This window comes from Sturnira hondurensis, unplaced genomic scaffold (genome assembly GCF_014824575.4).
Source record: "Sturnira hondurensis isolate 20B ecotype Veracruz unplaced genomic scaffold, ASM1482457v3 Scaffold0001120, whole genome shotgun sequence".
NCBI lineage: Eukaryota > Metazoa > Chordata > Mammalia > Chiroptera > Phyllostomidae > Sturnira > Sturnira hondurensis.
Window position 1 is genome coordinate 3,584,783 of NW_028073751.1, and position 20,790 is coordinate 3,605,572.

The 20,790-nt window shown below is 40.8% G+C and overlaps 2 protein-coding genes across 2 annotated transcripts in view; both read left to right on the forward strand.

The window, feature by feature from the left end:
- The first annotated feature begins 663 nt into the window (after positions 1 to 663).
- On the forward strand, positions 664 to 3,012 carry LOC118997295 (protocadherin alpha-12-like). The gene is given in 3 exon segments (XM_037060894.1): positions 664 to 1,099; positions 1,102 to 1,918; positions 1,920 to 3,012. Coding segments are annotated over 3 exon segments (2,346 nt in total).
- Positions 3,013 to 7,576: 4,564 nt separating this feature from the next.
- LOC118998204 (protocadherin alpha-C2) overlaps positions 7,577 to 20,790 on the forward strand; it is a 104,042-nt gene continuing 90,828 nt past the window's right edge. The window contains exon 1 of the mRNA XM_037062241.1: positions 7,577 to 10,045. Within this exon, the coding sequence (XP_036918136.1) occupies positions 7,673 to 10,045 (2,373 nt within the window). The 5' untranslated portion in view covers positions 7,577 to 7,672. The remainder of the gene's footprint in view (positions 10,046 to 20,790) is intronic.

The window sequence follows — 20,790 nt, forward strand, 5'->3', positions numbered from 1 at the left end:
AGATTTGTGAATAGAATAATTTATGTGAATGAATGAAATATTAAGTTTCTTTTCCTTTACTAAATGAGAGGATTTTTACTTTCTCCTGAAGTCCTACAATGAAGTGCTTCTGTACAATAAAAGTCACTACAAATGTGAAATGTAAGCAATATAGTGGCAGGAGTGGTGATATTATTCTTTATTTTATTCTCCACGATGGCTAAACAGTAGCTTCTGACACACCTATGTCAATTATTATTTTATAATAGACTATGAAGCAGAGTGTTTAAAAAATTGCAGAATGCTAGAAGTGTATGTGCATTGTCACTAACTGCATATATTTAATGATAGGCATTTACAAATGATTCATGAAAATATCCAAAAGGGGAAACAATTTAAAGTGACCCAGAAAGTGGCTAAACTAAAAAAAAATAACCTCAGGATTTTTCTGTACATACACAAGCAGTCACATGATGTCGCTGCACACTCAAAAGGTGAAAAGGGAAAAATCTGTATCCCAGCCCAAAATTCCAGCCATTTACAGAATAGGATCGACTCCACATCAACCGGAATTATGGGTAAAATTAACTAACTATACTTACAGTAAAGGCAGATGGCTCATAAACTTTTCACGAGTGTTCCCTTGAAACGTACAAGGCTACGCCAGAGACCTCCTTATCTGCGATGGTGTTTACAAGGCGAGGAGGCCCAGATGCCTGGTGTCTGCTGATCTCGCTTCTGCTCCTTGCGGTCTGGAAGGTGGGGAGCGGCCAGGTCCACTACTCGGTCCCCGAGGATGCCAAACACGGCACCTTCGTGGGCCGCATCGCGCAGGACCTGGGGCTGGAGCTGGCGGAGCTGGTGCCGCGCCTGTTCCGCGTGGCGTCGAAAGGCCGCGGGGACCTGCTGGAGGTAAATCTGCAGAATGGCATTTTGTTTGTGAATTCTCGGATCGACCGCGAGGAGCTGTGCGGGCGGAGCGCGGAGTGCAGCCTCCACCTGGAGGTGGTCGTGGAGCGGCCGCTGCAGGTCTTCCACGTGGAGGTGGAGGTGAAGGACATTAACGACAACCCGCCGGTGTTCGCTGGAGAACAAAAGGTACTCGAAACCTTCAAAAGGTTTCTGAATCTGCACCTCCGGACTCTCATTTTCCTCTAAAGGGCGCTTCTGCTGCGGATATCGGGGTAAACTCTCTTCTGACTTACAGCTTAAGTCTAAATGAGTATTTCACTTTTAACATAATGACAAAAGACAATAAAAGTATATTGCCTGAACTGATCCTTCCCAAGATCTTGGATAGAGAGGAAATGCCAGAACGTAATTTATTGCTGACCGCCTTGGATGGCGGTAAACCGGAGCGAACAAACTCTGCTCCTGTACAAATAAGCATCCTGGACATGAATGACAACGCTCCAGTGTTCGACAAGCCCTGCTACAGAACAGTGCTGTTTGAAAATGTCCCCAACGACACGAGAGTGATTCAACTAAATGCTTCTGATCTAGACGAAGGACTGAATGGAGAAATTTCCTATGGAATCAGAATGATTTTGCCAGTGAGCAAAAAATGTATGTTTTCAGTACACCCAGAAACAGTTGAAATCAGAATTTTTGGGAAACTGGATTTTGAAGAGAATAATGAATAAGAAATTCACGTTAATGCCATTGACAAAGGGATTCTGTCCATGGCAGGTCACTGCACGGTCCTGGTGGAAGTTCTAGATCAGAATGACAATACACCCGAGGTAATGGTCACTTCCCTGTCATTAACAGTTCAAGAAGATGCTCAAGTGGGCACTGTCATTGCCTTGATCAGCGTTTCTGACCATGATTTCGTCGCTAACGGGCAGGTGACCTGCTCATTAATACCCCACGTTCCCTTCAAAATCATGTCCACATTCAAGAACTATTATTCACTGGTGCTGGACAGCGCCCCGGACCGCAGTTGTGGTGACCGCGCGGGACGGGGGCTCGCCTCCGCTGTCGGCCACAGCCAGCGTGTCCGTGGAGGTGGCCGACGTGAACGACAACGCGCCCACGTTCGCCCAGCCCGAGTACACGGTGTTCGTCAAGGAGAACAACCCACCCGGCTGCCACATCTTCACGGTGTCCGCGCGGGACTTGGACGCGCAGGAGAACGCGCTGGTGTCCTACTCGCTGGTGGAGCGGCGGGTGGGCGAGCGTGCGCTGTCGAGCTACGTGTCGGTGCACGCGGAGAGCGGCAAGGTGTTCGCGCTGCAGCCTCTGGACCACGAGGAGCTGGAGCTGCTGCAGTTCCAGGTGAGCGCGCGCGACGCGGGCGTGCCGCCTCTGGGCAGCAACGTGACGCTGCAGGTGTTCGTGCTGGACCAGAACGACAACGCGCCCGCGCTGCTGCCTCCTGGGGCGGGCGGCGGGGGCGGCGCTGTGAGCCAGCTGGTGTCTCGGTCTGTGGGCGCGGGCCACGTGGTGGCGAAGGTGCGCGCGGTGGACGCGGACTCTGGCTACAATGCGTGGCTGTCTTATGAGCTGCAGGCGGCGGCGGGTGGTGCGCGCAGCCCGTTCCGCGTGGGGCTGTACACGGGCAAGATCAGCACGACGCGCGTCCTGGAAGAGGCGGACGAACCTCGCCAGCGCCTGTTGGTGCTGGTGAAGGACCACGGGGAGCCGGTGCTGGCGGCCACGGCCACTGTGCTGCTGTCGCTGGTGGACAATGGCCAGGCCTCGAAGATCTCGTCTCGGTTGTCGAAGGAGGCCACGGACCCAAAGCTGGCACTGGTGGATGTGAACGTGTACCTGATCATCGCCACCTGCGCAGTGTCCAGCCTGTTGGTGCTCACGCTGCTGCTGTACACGACGCTGCGGTGCTCGGCCCCGCCCACCGAGAGCGCGTGCGCGTGCTCGAGCGCAGTGGGGAGCTGGTCGTACTTGCGGGAGAGGAGGTAGAGGGTGTGCTCTGGGGAGGGGCCGCCCAAGACGGACCTCATGGCCTCCAGCCCCAGTCTGCCACAGTCAGTAAAGGATTGTTTAAATTTTTCCAGTGAAGTAAGTTATTGATATGTATTTGTTTCTTCTTAAGAACTTTCTATTAGGGTATACATACATTCTTTTTCCTTCCCTCCGCCCCCATGCTATCCTTTAAACTGTCAAAATCTTCACTTCTGTGGCATCATCATTCTTAGTCACTTGACCTTTCACGTATCTGGGCAGTTTTTCACGTCTTGACGAATAAAGTATATAGATGACCTAGAGGCCATTGATCACCATGCCATGAACATTTCTATTGCTAGTTCTATTATTTTTCCTATCATCTATGAATGATTGGTCTTGAAAATGGTAGTCCCCTACAATAAAACTGTCTAGGTGTTTGCTAACTCTTAAATTCATTTTTAATTTGAGCTTAGTTTCATGAATACAAAAAATTTGGAAGATGAATACAAAGAGTTTCCAGATATCACCAACTAGATTCTTTTACTGCTTTTTTTATGTGCACAGACTTGTAAAATAGCCTCCTTGATCACCATTTGCATCTCAGAACAATGCTCTTCCATATATTATATCAATAATAATTATATATCATTAATTCTAACATGAATTATTTTGTTATTGTTCACACAAGTGCCTTCTTTCTTTCAAGCAGAATTGACTATTATAATATCTTTATTTACATACAATATAATAAAGTCATTTCATATTTAACATGTTATAATCACCAAAATCAGGGTGCATCTTATAATTGATGGTTTATAATAATTTATCTAGCTGCTTTACTTCTTTGGTGGCACATAAGTAATGATGCACCTTACAATTAATGACATTTTTAGTCAAAAAAGTCTCAGAATACTTACTGATCTCTTATTATTTTCCAGGACCTGTGTTAAGTATTTAATTGGATTATGTCATTTAATTATCAAATCATCTCACTTAATTGTCATATCAGCCCTAATATACCAGTAGAATATTTATCATGGTCATTTTTTCTGATCAGAAACCCAAATATTAAGCTACAGAGAAAGTTTGAAGCGGCTCAAACGCTGTTTTGGAAGGTCGAGAGCCACTATGACATGTTCTTTCTCTGAGACTATTATCAAGTGAATGTTCTAAGTGCATTTTACATGTTGCAACTTCCTTCCACAAAAATACCCAGGGACTCTCTTCCACTAGAGAGTAAGCCTTAAACCCCTCCCCCTGGTCGTGAAGACATCAAGCTCTCTTGCCTTTTGCCTACTACTCTCTCACATATATTTGTTCAGGCCATGGAATAGAACATGCTTGATCAGTACTTTTGAAGTGAATATATGGTATTAAATAAACTGCTTGGGTGATTCCCTCCCTTGTAGGAGATGGGATGGGCTCCAGAGACTAGGCAATGTTTCATTGAAGAGTGCCTGGCGGATGGCTAACCTTTCAACAGGAAGGTGGTACAGAGGCTTAGCAGAGTTTGCTCTCTGCTCTAGTGAATGTGTACTTGAAGGATTGGAGCAGGGGAGATTCTGAAAGAAGGAAAGCTAATAAATAATCTTTACAATACTGTAGGTATCCAGTAATGAAGACTTAAATTATGACAGTTGAAATGGATTAAGGGAAACAAGTGGAAGAGGCATGGGTAAAGGAGAAGCAGCCAGATAATGACCGACTCAATACAATGATAATAAAAAATACAAAAGCAGATGACAATAACTTGTTTAGTTTGGTCACTTGGGCAGATGAGATTGTCTTCACCAAGATGTAGAATATCGTTGGAGAAACAGGTTGTGTTGTTTGTGAAGCCAGGGAATGGAGAGGAACATTTAAAAAATAATTACCCTTGAGGTTCTAGGAGAATAGTGGATTGGAAATATGGATCTGGAACTTGGGAGATTACAGATGTGCACTTGTGAATCATTCTCTTGGGGAAAAAATACATCCATGAAGAAACAAAATCACCAAAAAGAGATGGAAAAATGAAAAGTAGCCCTGTCCTGGTAGCTCGGTTAGTTAGAGCATTGTCCCAATACACCAAGGTTGTGGGTTCAACCCCTGCTCAGGACACATACAAGAGAAGCAACCAATGAAGGCCTCAATAAGTGGGACAAGAAATCAATTTCTCTTCCCCTTCCTTTCTCTCTCTAAAACCAATCAATAAATTTTAAAAATTAAAGAAAGAAAAACAAAAAGCAATGCATTCAAGTAAATAATTTAGATGGGTAGGCATGTTCTTGGGGCTACTGTAGCAAATTACCAAAAACTGGGAGGCTTAAGACAACAAAAACTTGTTTCCTCACAGTTTGGGGAGGCCAGAGATTCAAAATCAAAGTGTTGGCAGGGCCGTACTTGGCCTGGAGTTCAAAGGGGAAATCTGTTGTCTCCTACAGCTTCTGATAGAGGTCAGAGTTTTTTGGCTTTTGACCACACCACTCTGGTCTCTGCCTCTGTGGTCACATTGCCTTTTATTCTTTTCCTCCATATGTTTGTTTGAAAAGGATACATGTGGCTATACTTTAGGGTCCACCTGTATACTCTAGGATCCATGCCTCCTTTCAAGATCCTTAATCTAATCATGTTTTGGGAGGGGGAGCTATATAAAGAAATATCACAGGTTCCAGGGATTAAGATGTGGGTATATCTTTTGGAGGGTCACCACTGAATCTATTATAGTAGGCTTAAAATCATAATAAGATGGTTGACACCCGAAATAAAACTCAAAGTGCAATGTATCAAGTAAATGTTAGAAGGAGATGAAGGAACAGGCCTTTTTTTCAAAAGTATACATATATGCATATGTATATGTATTAGTTAAAGACATTTGAGTATGAGAGAAAGAATCAAGTAAAGAAGGTTCTGAGCATGAAATAGGCAGAAAAAGAATGAGGATTAACATAAAAAACCTGAAGGAGAATGAAATATAAAATAATTTTAAAAGAGTGTATGGTTGGCATGAAAAGTGGGGAACATTTTTCCTTGGTAGGGAATGAAAATAGAGACTATAAAAAATGTTGATATGAGAAGAGAGCTGTTGAGTTTATGTTGATGAATAGAATTTACCTCTTAGGGTAAATCATCCGAGAGAGAGCTGGTGAGAATGAGGTTGGGAATTTGAGATGAGAGGGAGAAGAATATGAAAGAACCTCTGTAAGCATGAAGGAATAATTAATCTTTATTTTCATCTTAGGGCTGTACTGAGGCAAAAGTGAGAGTAAACCTGTGGAGAATATTGTCATCATGGTTAAGTGCCTATCTTATACTGAGAAGCTCAACAGGAAGAATGGAGAAAATGGATAGTTAGGTTGCGTGTTGGAAGCTAGAGAAAGTGTTAGAAGAGTAATAGTATAAGTGGGCGTGTGCCTGGAAGAGGGTGCTTTAAATGGCTGACTTGGTAGTCCAGGTTAGGTGGAAAGATAAGTGAGATAAGGTGGGGCCTAATAAACAAGAATAATTAGAAAGAATCAAGGGATTATTCCCATTATAAGAGTAAAGCTATGTCAATAAAAGTAATGGAGCAGGAGAGGATGATGAAGGGAAGAGAATACCAAATACTTTACCCATATTTTCAAAGTAGACCAAAGATATAGAAGTGAACCCAACTATTATTTCTTGCAGAGTTGTGCACAGAACAGATCAGAGAATTATGGGAGCTATTCTATGTCTTTCATGGCACTATTTGGCCTGGAACTTTGGGGCCTGGTAAAGGTAGTTATAACAATAGACAAAAGTAAGAGTCCCTTTCCTCTCTTCCTTGTTAACATCTCTGTCAATCAGTTGTTGCTGATTGAAAATCAATCAATCGATTTAAATAATAGTAAGATATTCCCCAGTAATGGTGTAAGATGGGGAAAGGAAGAGGGAAGCTTAACCTATTAATAGTAATTTAAATTCTATCAAGCACATAGTTCTTGGCATGCTCATTCTTTGCATGTTTTATACAAAGAGAATCCAGAACTTCAAAGCATTGTTATAGCAAAATGGTCTATATGACTGTGTTTATGCATACACTCCCATATAACCCCCCCCCACATTAGACACTTAATTCAAATACAAATCCACATTTCATGATATATTTGGGGGAATTTATAAACATGACATACTTAGTTAAAATCTGGTTTATTGCTCACCATTATTTTTCCATGTTCATCTGTTTTATTATGTAATTGGTCATGCTTCCATGTGGAGTCGATGGTGGTTGTGTGAGCAGATCTCAAAAAATATTACAGGAAAAGGACATTCTTACCAAAACCTTCAAAGCTTCACAGAATTAGAGGCTGATTTCCAAAAGCGACTGTAGAGTGTTCCCCCTCTTAAAATTCTGCATGGAAGTTTTACACATGCAAAAATATACCTGTGGAAAAGAAAACTCATCGATCAAATTTCAACTAACATTCAACGCTAAGTAGAGTTTAGTAATTTACTGTTTCTGGAAGAAAAACATTTAATCCTCGATTACGTATCTGCAGTGAAAATCGTCACGAAATGCAAGAAAAAAAAACCCCTGTATTAATGGAAAGCGCGAAAACGGAATCATTTTACACTTACACATTCATGCGCATGGTGTCGCTCTTCACTGAAAACGTTTCCCTGAAGAAAAAGCCTTTGCTTCCTTCCTGCAGAAAATTTGGCATACGGTAGAAAACCTCTAGCGAATCCTCCCACAATAGAAGGCCGTAAAATTGGATCTTGAGGGTCCATTTGAGATGTGCTATTCTATACACTTAAGGTATCTCTGAGGTGTTTTGAGTGCACCATGCTGTTTTCCTGGCGAGGAGCCCCGGGAGCCCGACGTTTGCTGATCTCGCTTCTGCTCCTCGCGGTCTGGAAGGTGGGGAGCGGCCAGGTCCACTACTCGGTCCCCGAGGAGGCCAAACACGGCACCTTCGTGGGCCGCATCGCGCAGGACCTGGGGCTGGAGCTGGCGGAGCTGGTGCCGCGCCTGTTCCGCGTGGCGTCCAAAAGCCGCGGGAACCTGCTGGAGGTAAATCTGCAGAATGGCATTTTGTTTGTGAATTCTCGGATCGACCGCGAGGAGCTGTGCGGGCGGAGCGCGGAGTGCAGCCTCCACCTGGAGGTGGTCGTGGAGCGGCCGCTGCAGGTCTTCCACGTGGAGGTGGAGGTGAAGGACATTAACGACAACCCGCCCGTGTTCCCTGAATATAAGAAACGACTTATCATTGCAGAATCTAGACCCCCAGGAACTCGGTTTCCACTAGATGGCGCATCCGATGCAGATATTGGAGTAAACTCAGCCTTGACCTACCAAATCGATCCCAACGATTATTTCGCTTTGGACACACAAAACAATCCTGAGCAAACGTCTTCGTTATCACTTGTGTTGAGGAAATCCTTGGACAGAGAGGAAATTCAGGAACATAGGTTATTACTGACCGTCAGTGATGGAGGTAAACCCCAGCTGACTGGCACAGTTCAGCTGCTGATCACAATTCTGGATGTAAATGACAACGCCCCACAATTTGACAAATTCATTTACAAGGTGAGAGTTGTAGAGAACGCATTTAATGGAACATTAGTGTTCCAGCTAAATGCCACAGATCCTGATGATGGTATAAATGGAGACATAATCTACTCATTTAGAAGGCCTGTATCGCCTGCAGTGTTGAATGCATTCATTATAAATCCCAACAGTGGAGAAATTAAGACAAAAGGTAAACTGGATTTTGAAGAAAAGAAGTTCTATGAAATACCCATAGAGGCAATTGACCAGGGGAATATTCCAATGGCCGGTCATTGTACCGTTTTGGTGGAAATACTAGACATAAACGATAACGCCCCAGAAGTTACCATCACTTCTCTGTCACTCCCTGTGCTAGAGGATGCTCAGGTGGGCACCCTCATTGCCTTGATCAGCGTGTCCGACCACGATTCTGGCGCTAACGGGCAGGTGACCTGCTCATTAATACCCCACGTTCCCTTCAAGCTGGTGTCCACCTTCAAGAATTACTATTCACTGGTGCTGGACAGCGCCCTGGACCGCGAGAGCGTGTCGGACTATGCAGTTGTGGTGACCGCGCGGGACGGGGGCTCGCCTCCGCTGTCGGCCACAGCCAGCGTGTCCGTGGAGGTGGCCGACGTGAACGACAACACGCCCACGTTCGCCCAGCCCGAGTACACGGTGTTCGTCAAGGAGAACAACCCACCCGGCTGCCACATCTTCACGGTGTCCGCGCGGGACTTGGACGCGCAGGAGAACGCGCTGGTGTCCTACTCGCTGGTGGAGCGGCGGGTGGGCGAGCGTGCGCTGTCGAGCTACGTGTCGGTGCACGCGGAGAGCGGCAAGGTGTTCGCGCTGCAGCCTCTGGACCACGAGGAGCTGGAGCTGCTGCAGTTCCAGGTGAGCGCGCGCGACGCGGGCGTGCCGCCTCTGGGCAGCAACGTGACGCTGCAGGTGTTCGTGCTGGACCAGAACGACAACGCGCCCGCGCTGCTGCCTCCTGGGGCGGGCGGCGGGGGCGGCGCTGTGAGCCAGCTGGTGTCTCGGTCTGTGGGCGCGGGCCACGTGGTGGCGAAGGTGCGCGCGGTGGACGCGGACTCTGGCTACAATGCGTGGCTGTCTTATGAGCTGCAGGCGGCGGCGGGTGGTGCGCGCAGCCCATTCCGCGTGGGGCTGTACACGGGCGAGATCAGCACGACGCGCGTCCTGGAAGAGGCGGACGAACCTCGCCAGCGCCTGTTGGTGCTGGTGAAGGACCACGGGGAGCCGGTGCTGGCGGCCACGGCCACTGTGCTGCTGTCGCTGGTGGACAATGGCCAGGCCTCGAAGATCTCGTCTCGGTTGTCGAAGGAGGCCACGGACCCAAAGCTGGCACTGGTGGATGTGAACGTGTACCTGATCATCGCCACCTGCGCAGTGTCCAGCCTGTTGGTGCTCACGCTGCTGCTGTACACGACGCTGCGGTGCTCGGCCCCGCCCACCGAGAGCGCGTGCGCGTGCTCGAGCGCAGTGGGGAGCTGGTCGTACTCTCAGCAGAGGAGGCAGAGGGTGTGCTCTGGGGAGGGGCCGCCTAAGACGGACCTCATGGCCTTCAGCCCCAGTCTTCCTCCTTGTCCGATTTCCTCAGAGGGAACAGGTGAACGAGAAGCAGATTTAGAGCATTTGAAAGAGGTGAGCTCCTGTTTAAAGTTGTCTATTTTCGCCTTCCTCAGTTTTTGGTTTAAGATTCTCCAATGTCAATTTTAAGGTTATTTTTTAATAATGCTAGTCATTTTTATGGTATTTAGTGAGTGTTGTTGGCAAGATTTATTGACTTATTCTTCAGACTGAAATCTCAGTCTGAATCAGTATAAATTGTCAATAACACTAATTCTTTGTTTTATTGTATTCTTAATGGTTGGTAAGTGTGTGTGTAAGCATTCGCAAAAACCAGCACTTGTAAATACTTAAACATTTTGAAAAAAACTCATTTAAATGAAGACAGTATAGAAAATGTAAAGCTCTTTATTTTTACAATTTATAATAAACCTACATACATGTTTTGTTATAAAGAGCATACATTTTTTAAATACAAATGTCTTTTTAAAGGTTCATGTTTCTTTTTAAAAAACCTTGACTTGACCCCACCCCCGTTTTCCTGCAGGCACAGTAGCGCCCCCTGTCAGCTTTCTATAGAAAACCCTTGGATTGAGTGTGGGCCTGCGAACCAGAGGATCGTGGTTCGATTCCCAGTCAGGGCACAGGCCTGGGTTGCAGGCCGGTACCCTGCAGGCCAATTCCCAGCAGGGGACGCACGAAAGGCAACCATATATTGATGTTTCTCTCCCTCTCGCCTTCCCCTCTAAAGATAAATAAATAAAGAAAATCTTTAAAAAAAAAGAAAACCCTTGTAATTTTTTCCTTTCACATTTTATTTACAGTCACATAAATGTGTACACCTAGTGGNAGGCACAGTAGCGCCCCCTGTCAGCTTTCTATAGAAAACCCTTGTAGGCCCTGGCCGGGGTAGCTCAGTGGATTGAGTGTGGGCCTGCGAACCAGAGGATCGTGGTTCGATTCCCAGTCAGGGCACACGCCTGGGTTGCAGGCCGGTTCCCTGCAGGCCAATTCCCAGCAGGGGACGCACGAAAGGCAACCATACATTGATGTTTCTCTCCCTCTCGCCTTCCCCTCTAAAGATAAATAAATAAAGAAAATCTTTAAAAAAAAAGAAAACCCTTGTAATTTTTTCCTTTCACATTTTATTTACAGTCACATAAATGTGTACACCTAGTGGGTTGCTTCTTTTAGAAAGTTTATTATAGCATAGATGAAAATTAATTTTATATTTTTCAGTTACCAGTCTCATGTGGAAATTCCTACAAATCTGATACTTTTTAGAAAAGATTTTATTTATTTATCTTTAGAGGGGAAGGGAAGGAGAGAGGGAGAGAAACATCAATGTATGGTTGCCTCTCATGAGTCCCCTGCTGGGAACTGGCCTGCAACCCAGGCATGTGCCCTGACTGGGAATCGAACCTTGATCGTGTGGTTCACAGGCCCATGCTCAATCCACTGAGCTACACCAGCCAGGGTGAAATCCGATCCTTTTAATAGCTGTACAGCACTCTCAAGTGTAGGTGTATCATTTATATACTTGGTTATTCATTTGTACTATTCCGTACTATCATTTTACATATTTCTCATTAAACACTCTATGCTATCATTTTACATATTTTTAAAATTCACGTTCTTTTATTTCTACAAAATAATTTTCAGATGTGGAATTGCATAAAAAATTATCAATAATTTAATTTTAAGATGCGTTGTTAGGTTACTGTTCAAGTCTTTTGTAGTACTTTTAAATTCCATCAACAAATTGTGAGCACTCTCCCTTTTGTCCCCAAAAGAAATAGTGATCTTACCTTTTGAAAACAAATCTGTATACAATGACATCTCATTGTTATTTAAATTTTATTCCTATATACTACCAATGAATTTGAGCATAATCTCATTTGTATTTTTTAAAAAATTATTAATTAAATTCTTTGCTCAGTCTTTAATTGTAACTTTTTTGTTTTTCAGTTTGGGAAAATTCTCTGTAAAATACAAATATTATCTTATATCTTTTGCCTATATTAAAATATCTTTTTCTTTTTTATAATTTGTTTATAGCATATTTTGCCATGTAAAAGTGTACTTAAATTACTATATTAAAATATGTTTATTTTTTTTCTTATAGATTTTAAAAACCAGGCTTAGTTAGAAATATCTTCCCAACTCTCATACTGAACATTTGTTAATTAAATTCACTTATTAAACACTTATTTTTAAATTAATTTAATTTTAAATTGAGGTATAATTAACCTATAACATTATATTAGTTTTAGGTGTACAGTGTAATAATTAAACATTTGTACATATTGTGAAATAATCTCCATAAATCTGGTTAACACTTATCACTATACATAGTTACAATTTTTTTTCTTGTGATGATCTTTTAAAGTCTACTCTTTCAGCAACTTTCAAACATACAATATAGTCTTGTTAACTGCAATCACCAGGCTGTGTATTACTTCCTCTGACATTTATTTTATAACTGCAGGTTTGTACCTTAACCTTCAAGCATTTCACTTCTCCTTCACCCCCTGCATCTGGCAACCACCAGAATGAGAGCCTATGTGTTTGGTTTTTAGATTCTATTTGGGTGAGACTGTTTTTCTTAATGTAGTTGTTTATTGCTATAATTTGCCTCTTACAACTGCTTTGGCTAAACTTCATAGGTTTAGGTATGTTGTGTTTTCACTTTCAGTGTTTTTTGAGATTTAAAAAATTTCCTTTTGATTTCACTTTTGACCCATTGGTTTTCAGGGATGTGTTGTTTAATTGTCACATATACATAAAATTTCCATATTTTTGCCTGTTATTTATTTCTAGTTTTGGACTGTTGTGGTCAGAAAAAATACTGCATATGATTTCAGTCTTGAAATTTTCAAAGACTTGTTTTGGGGCCTAACATATGATCTGTCCTTAAGGATGTTCCGTGTGCACTTGAGAATAATGTACATTCTGCTGTCATTGGATGGAATGTTCTGAATGTATTTGTTATTTCCATTTGGCCTAAAGCATAGTTTAAATTCAATGTTTCCTTATTGATTTTTCTGTCTAGATGATCTATCCCTTGACAAAAGTGAGGTACTGAAGTCCCCTACTGGTACTGTAGTGTTTTCCATGACTTCTTTCAGATCTGTTAGCATTTGCTTTGTGTACTATGTGCTCTGATGTTGGGTGCTTATGTATTTATAACCGTTATTTCTTCTTGATGAATTGGCCCCTTTATCATTATATAATGACCTTCTTTTTCTCTTATTACAGTATTTTTTACTTAAAGTCCATTTTGTCTGATATGAATGTAGCTACCCCTGCTTTCTCTTTTCTTCTGTTTCCCATTTGCGTAGAATATATATTTCCATCTCTTCGATTTGAGCTTATGTGTGTTCTCAAAGGCAGTGTAAATGTCTTGGAGACAGTGTATAGTTGGGTATTATTATTTTTTTAATCCAGTCAGCCACTTTATGCCTTTTGAATGGGGAATGTAATCCATTTACATTTAAAGTAATTATTGATAGGTAAGGACTTACTATTGCCAGTGTACTAATTATTTTCTGGCTGTTTTATACATCATTTGTTCCTTTATTCCTCTCTTGTTATCTTTCTTTATGAATTGATAGTTTCCCATAATGGTATAGTGGTGGACTTCGATTCCTTTTTTTTTGGTTTTGGTGTATCTACTATAGTTTTTAGTCATTGTCCTGTGGTTATCCTGTGGCTTACTTGAAACATCTTATAAATACAACAGTCTATTTTAAGCTGATAACAACTTAACTTTGATCATGTACAAAGACTCTACTCTCTATTTTATGTTTTGGTTGTTACAATTTATGCCTTTTATTTATTGCATATTCATTAAAAATTATTGTAGCTACAGCTGTTTCAAAACTTTTGTTCATATCCCTTATACTAGAGTTAAGTGGTTATCATACCACTATATTATATTATTAGAGTGTTCTGAATCTGGCTATATACTTACCTTTACCAATGTGTATTGTATATTTTCCTATGTTTTAATTTTTCCAGTTAGCATCCTTTCATTTCAAGTTAAAGAACTCCTTTCAGCATTTCTTGCACAGCAGATCTATTGGTGATAAACTCCCTCAGCTTTTGTTTATTTGGGAAAGTCTTAATATTGCCTTCATTTCTGGACAACTTTGCAGGGTAAAATACTCTTGGTTGGCAGTTTTTTCTCTTTCAGCTTTTTGAATATATGAGTCCACTCTCTCCTGGCTTACAATATTCCTGTAAAAATTTCACTGATATCCTATGGGAGTTCTTTTGTATGCAAAAGTATTTTTCTCTTATTGCTTAAAAAATTCTCTTTTTGTCTTTTTTTAAACATTCTTGTTCAAGTACAATTTTCTGTCTTGTATTCCCAGCCCTGCACCTGCCCCAGTGCTCCCCACCTCCCTCCCATTTCCGTCCCCCACCTTAGTTATTGTCCATGTGTCCTTTATACTTGTTCATGTGAGTCCTTCCCCTTTCCCCCTGTGATTCTCTCCCTTCTCCCCTCTGTACCTTGTCAGCACATTCTGTATTTCAGTTTCTTTGGTTACATTTTGCTTGCTTGTTTGTTTTGTTGTTTAGATTCCTGTTAACAGTGATATCATATGGTATTTGTCTTTCACCGCCTGGCTTATTTCGCTCAGCATTTGCTTTCCAGTTCCATCCATGATGTCGCAAAGGGTAGGAGCTCCTTCTTCCTTTCTGCAGCATAGAATTCCATTGTGTAAATGTACCATAGTTTTGTGATCCAGTCATTGACCGATGGGCATCTAGGTTGCTTCCAGTTCTTGGCTATTGTAAATTGTGCTGCTATGAACATCAGGGTGCATAGGTTCTTTTGGATTCTTTTTGTCTTAAATTATAAAGTTTTATTATAATTTGTCTTGAAGGTGACTCTTTTGCATTGAAATTTGCCTACAAAGCATAAATATTTGAACATTTGAACTACTGTTTTTGAATGAATGGATTAAATAGCTGTGAAATATCAACTTACACTCTCTGAGGTATGGTTGAAACATTACATTCAAATTTAACCCCTGGGAAAGAAAAACACAAATCTTAGTGTTCTATGAAATGTTAAAAAAATCTCATGTCAATGTCTTCCTTCATTTAACTGGTATCATTTAACTAGTGATATGATATGGCAACCATGTTACAGTTGAGAATTTAAGATTTCCATTCTGTTCTTGAGAGGAACACTACTTTCCCTAAAAATTGTTTATAAATTAAAATTTATAAATTCAGAAGCAGAGCTGGAAACCTGAAGAGTTTTTTTTAAAGGATAGATTGTTTTTGCAATGCATCTTGTATTTTGTAAGCATAAAGAAATACCAAATCCAAGCCCTGATTGGGTAGCTCAGTTGATTAGAGCATTGTTTTGATATACCAAGGTTGAAGGTTTGATCCCTGGTCAGGGCACATACAAGAATCAACCAATGAATGCATTAATAAGTGGAACAACAAATTGATGAGTTACACACACTCTCTCTGCCTTCCTCTCTCTCTCAAATCAATAAATCTTAAATTTTTTTTAAGAAATAATAAAGCAAGATTCATTGCTTGGACTTCCAAGATCATATACTGACCTAGCTTACAGAGGCCATATTAGTCTTACCTATAAAAATATAGTTCTTAGCAGATAGTTTTTTTCAAATAGAAAATTATAAGCATTTCACCATCATAAAATTTTGTTATTATCACTGGATAAATAATATACACCATAGACAATTGTATACTTTTCTACCCCTGGATAATGCATTTGCTAACTTCCCAACCAATATGCTGCTATTGTCACTTATTTTAATAATATATATATGTATATATATATATATATATAGTCTTACCAGACAGTGTAATAATTTTATGCAGTCATTATTTATTAATGAACCAGTATTGATACACTATTATTACATAAAATCTGAAACTTATTTGGGTTTCCTTACTTTTTACCTAGTGTCCTTTAATTGTCAGGATCCCATCCAGGATACCACAATACATTTAGTTGTTTTATGTCCTTAGGAGCATCTTGGCTGGTGTTTTTCTCATGATTAGGCTAGGATTTGGGGCTTTGGGGAGGAAAACCACAGAGGTAAAGTGCCATTTTTATCAAGTCATATCNACAGAGGCCATATTAGTCTTACCTATAAAAAATATAGTTCTTAGCAGATAGTTTTTTTCAAATAGAAAATTATAAGCATTTCACCATCATAAAATTTTGTTATTATCACTGGATAAATAATATATACCATAGACAATTGAATACTTTTCTACCCCTGGATAATGCATTTGCTAACTTCCCAACCAATATGCTGCTATTGTCACTTATTTTAATAATATATATATATGTATATATATATGTATATATATATGTATATATATATATAGTCTTACCAGACAGTGTAATAATTTTATGCAGTCATTATTTATTAATGAACCAGTATTGATACACTATTATTACATAAAATCTGAAACTTATTTGGGTTTCCTTACTTTTTACCTAGTGTCCTTTAATTGTCAGGATCCCATCCAGGATACCACAATACATTTAGTTGTTTTATGTCCTTAGGAGCATCTTGGCTGGTGTTTTTCTCATGATTAGGCTAGGATTTGGGACTTTGGGGAGGAAAACCACAGAGGTAAAGTGCCATTTTTATCAAGTCATATCACACTCTCAGCAGGACTTACTACTTTTGAAACCTTGCTAGGTTTCTCCAACTATAAAGTTATTCTATTTTCCCCTTTCCACCCTGTGCTCTTTGGAAAGAAGTTACTAAACACAGTCCACAAGTAAGATGTGGAATAGCTATGTAAGTGCAGAATAGCTGCATAAATTATTGAAATTCTTCTTCATTGGAGTTCCGTCTCCTCTTTCTGATTAATTTTGTTATTTCATTATTTATTTTGTGGACATTTATTTTTTCATTCTGTTGAACATCCTTATAATCATTACTCTAAATGCTGTATCTGACAAGTAGCTTGCCTCTACTTCATTTAGTTCTTCTGGAGAATTCTCTTGGTTTTTCATTTGGGGCCCATTTCTTTGTCTTCCCATTTTTGTCACCTCTTTGTGTTTTTTTCTGTGTATTAGGTAGATCTGCAAAGACTCTGGTGCAGCATATGTCAAATACTGCCTGTGACTGGCCTTGGACAACCTGTTTGGAGCTATCAGGGACCCACAGCTTGTATCTCCTTCTGCTGGACTTGCATGAGTGCAGAAAAAAACCAAGCTGTGCACCAAGGCCAGCTTTTACCAGTACTGGGCCCAGGGCAAGGTCAACTAAAGTCTCAAAGTCCCACAGAGATATGTCTTTGCCTGCAGGCTTTCTATTAGCTTTAATCACTTTCTTTCACTTTCTTAGTGAAAGTGCTTCCAGTGGTACTGCTCAGCAGCCCAGCTTAAGTTCCAGAGGTTGGGCTCAGAGGGATTCCTGTGGATGGGGCTATTGCTTCCCCTAGGCTGATGCTGCATGGATGGGAGTGCTTTGCTGGAGAAAGATGGCTTCTGCAGTACGGGAAATGACTGGTGGCTGACCCTTCAGCTCACTCCCCAGAGCCACTGACCCCAGATTATTTAGCTCTAGTCTGCTCTGCCCTCTCTCTGCTGGAGCCCAGGGTAAGTGTCTATGAATGAAATTTTGTGTGTTGATCCTTTAAGAGGCTCTCTGCCTCTCTAGCTATCTCTTCCTAGTGGACAGAAACCCCACTGCTTTCACACCTGGGTGTTATTTGGGTTCCTTTCCTTGTGCTGGTGCTCTAGGCTGGGAGCCCAGTTTGGGGTTTAGACCCCATACTTTTAAGGGGGGACCCCCCAGATGCGAAAATACCCTTTTAGAACTTTAGCTGCTGTCTGTGGGAGCCCAGCTTGTCCTCTTGCACCTCCATACTTTCTACCAATCTTGATGTGGTGATGTGGTTTTTTCCATAAGTCCTTGGCTTCTGTCCAGCCAATGTTCAGTTGGTTATTCAGGATGATTTTTCTATAATTTAGTTGTAATTCCAGTTTGGCCTTAGGAGGGTGGTTTCTACCTATCCTGCTACCATTTTGAGTCTCTCCTGGACATTTATTTTATACTTTGGGTTATAATGCAATTTTGCTCAAGTTGTTCCAGCTTTGGCCATTAGGAACTCTTTCATTTGGCTCCTTGTATTCCTTTGATATAACACCATTATTGTGGGCTTGTTGTTTTTGGGCTTTAAAAAAAACCCTAATTTTTTGGTACTACAAGATCCTTCAAGCTTTTTTTGAATATTTTCTGCCTCAGTCCTAGGGTCAACCATTTATCCAAGAATCCCTGGTTTCTTTTATTGGATAATGGTGTTAGATATCAAGTTCTGAGCGCTGGGTATGCTACTAGCTACTATAGTGACATTGCTTCTAGTCTTTCTCATCTGACAGAGCAGGGACATATATGTGTATACACTAACCTGTGTATGTATAGATATCTACAGTCTACAGTATGTACACAAATATAATACAGATAATGTAAACATCTGTTTCTATATTAAGCTAAATATGAGTTTATACTAGTGTCTCTAATCTGTTAACATGTAGATTGCTCTAACTTTCTCTTCTTGCTTATCTGTAAACTCCCTCTCCAACAGGGAGAAACCTGTTCCAATTGTCTGCCATTTACTCACTTAATTGTTCAGTTCCCATGTGCATGTATAATAAATTCAGAATTGTTAACCTGTATCCTGTGGACCACAACTTTACCAGCCAAATAACAGTGCTTATGTATAGTTTCTTTGCTTTCAGTCTTACAGACTTCGTTTGTTTCCAAAGTCACTTGGGTCAGCACCTTTTTTTCCTCCACTCTCTTCAATGAGGTTTTTTTGATACATATACAACACGACTGGGTTGTTTTGGTTCTTCTCTGTTTTTAAAAAATTCTTTTGTTTTGTCACGTTTCATTCTGGGTATTTTCTTCTGACCTATATTTCAGTTCATTAACTCTCTCTTCTACCAGGTTTGCTATACTATTAAAAACCATTGGGTTCTTCATTTTGATTATTATATTTTCTAGTTATATACTTTTCAGCTCGGCTCTTTTTAGTAGTTTTCAGTTTCTTCTCAAAACTTCAGTTAGGCTTGTTATTTCCTTGAACATATTAAATCTATTCTATGTCTCATGACTTTATTATGTGAATCCCATGTGAGTTTGCTCACATTGTTTTCTTTTTATTTGTTTGTGATTTCTTTGTCTTATTTCTTCTTATGCTTGGCTGAATTTTTATTGAATTCTGGAAATTCAATAAAAATTTTGAAAAAATGTCAGGTAAAAAGAGGTCTAAGATAGTCTTCTCTGAGAGAGAATGTATTTTTGCTCCCAGCAGGGCCATAGGGCTAATTAGGGCCATTAGAAGTCCCAGAGACCTTAACTTAAATTTAAGGACTGAGATAATTTGAAGCAGGACTTCTGCTATTGTAAAGATTTATTTATTTATGGTGTATTGCCCTTTTGGGGGTACCCAAACCAAAGCATGGGGGATTTCCAGGGCTCTCCTTCCTGGAGTATTCAGGACACCAGTTTTTGTCTTTCTAACTCAGCACCCTCAAAATCTCTGCTCAACTTCTCAGTCACCTGTTTTGTTGCTTCCTGTGTCAAATGACTTATGTAAAAAGAGGTAGTTGGCTCAAATGATGCATAAGACCCTTAAGTACACAGCACTGAGTTGTTACTAGAAATAGTTCCCACTTATTTGTATTTTCATATTAAGACTAAAGTATACATAGGAAACACTGAACCAATTGTGTAGTGGAGAGCTAAATTTCGTGGCATAGACAAATACAAAATAGTAGAATCTGTGGTAAGCTGGTTCTGATACAACATAAAGCTTTTGGGACAACTGTAATTGAACAACAATTAAAAAAATAAGCACAAAATGTGTACAAAAGGAGAAATTAGTGAGGTTTGCTGTCTTCACCATGGAATTGGAATCACTGACTCCCTGCCCCTATTTTTTACACTTTCATGTCAGATATACTCTTTGGTCAGATAGATATGTGACCCAATCTAACGGAATTTTAATTAAAAAACATTTAATAAGTTAAGTGTGTTTTTGTTTGGTGTTGGAGAGATAGCTCTATTTTAAAAATATTTTATTTATTTATCTTTAGAGGGGAAGAGAAGGAGAGAGGGAGAGATATATCAATGTATGGTTGCCTCTTGTGTGTCCTCTGCTGGGAACTAGCCTGCAACCCAGGCATGTGCCCTGACTGGGAATCGAACCACGATCCTTTGGTTTGCAGGCCCGCGCTCAATCCACTGAGCTACACCAGCCAGGGCAGATATCTCTATTTTTAAGATATCTTTTTCCACGGGCTTTTAGAATTGGACCCAATTTCCAGTTCTTTGACTTCCCTTTACAGATTTTTCAGGAGCCTTGGTGTGGTTAGAATTCTAGCCCTAACTTTGTGTATTTTTAACTATGCGACATTTTGAGCTTCAGATTCTATATCAGTAAATTGAGTGGGATGTAGAAATGAATGTGAAAGCTTACTGAAGGCTGAAAAATCACATGTGAATTATGCATTATTAGTATTTTGGGGAGACATTCCATCAGATTGTGAGCCATAGAGATAATGATAAAGTTAAAAAGCTCTGGATATGAGAAGGTAATGATGATACTCTGTTAAAAGCTGATTGAGACCCTCAAAACTCCAAAATGTAATTTTTAATTTATTCATTTTAATATTTATTCATCCATTTACTTATTTAAAAAAGAATTGCTACATATCTTAAATGGGCATGGCACAGGATGCTGGGGATTAGAGAGAAAATATGCATACAATCTTTGTCCTTGTATAGTTTAGTGAG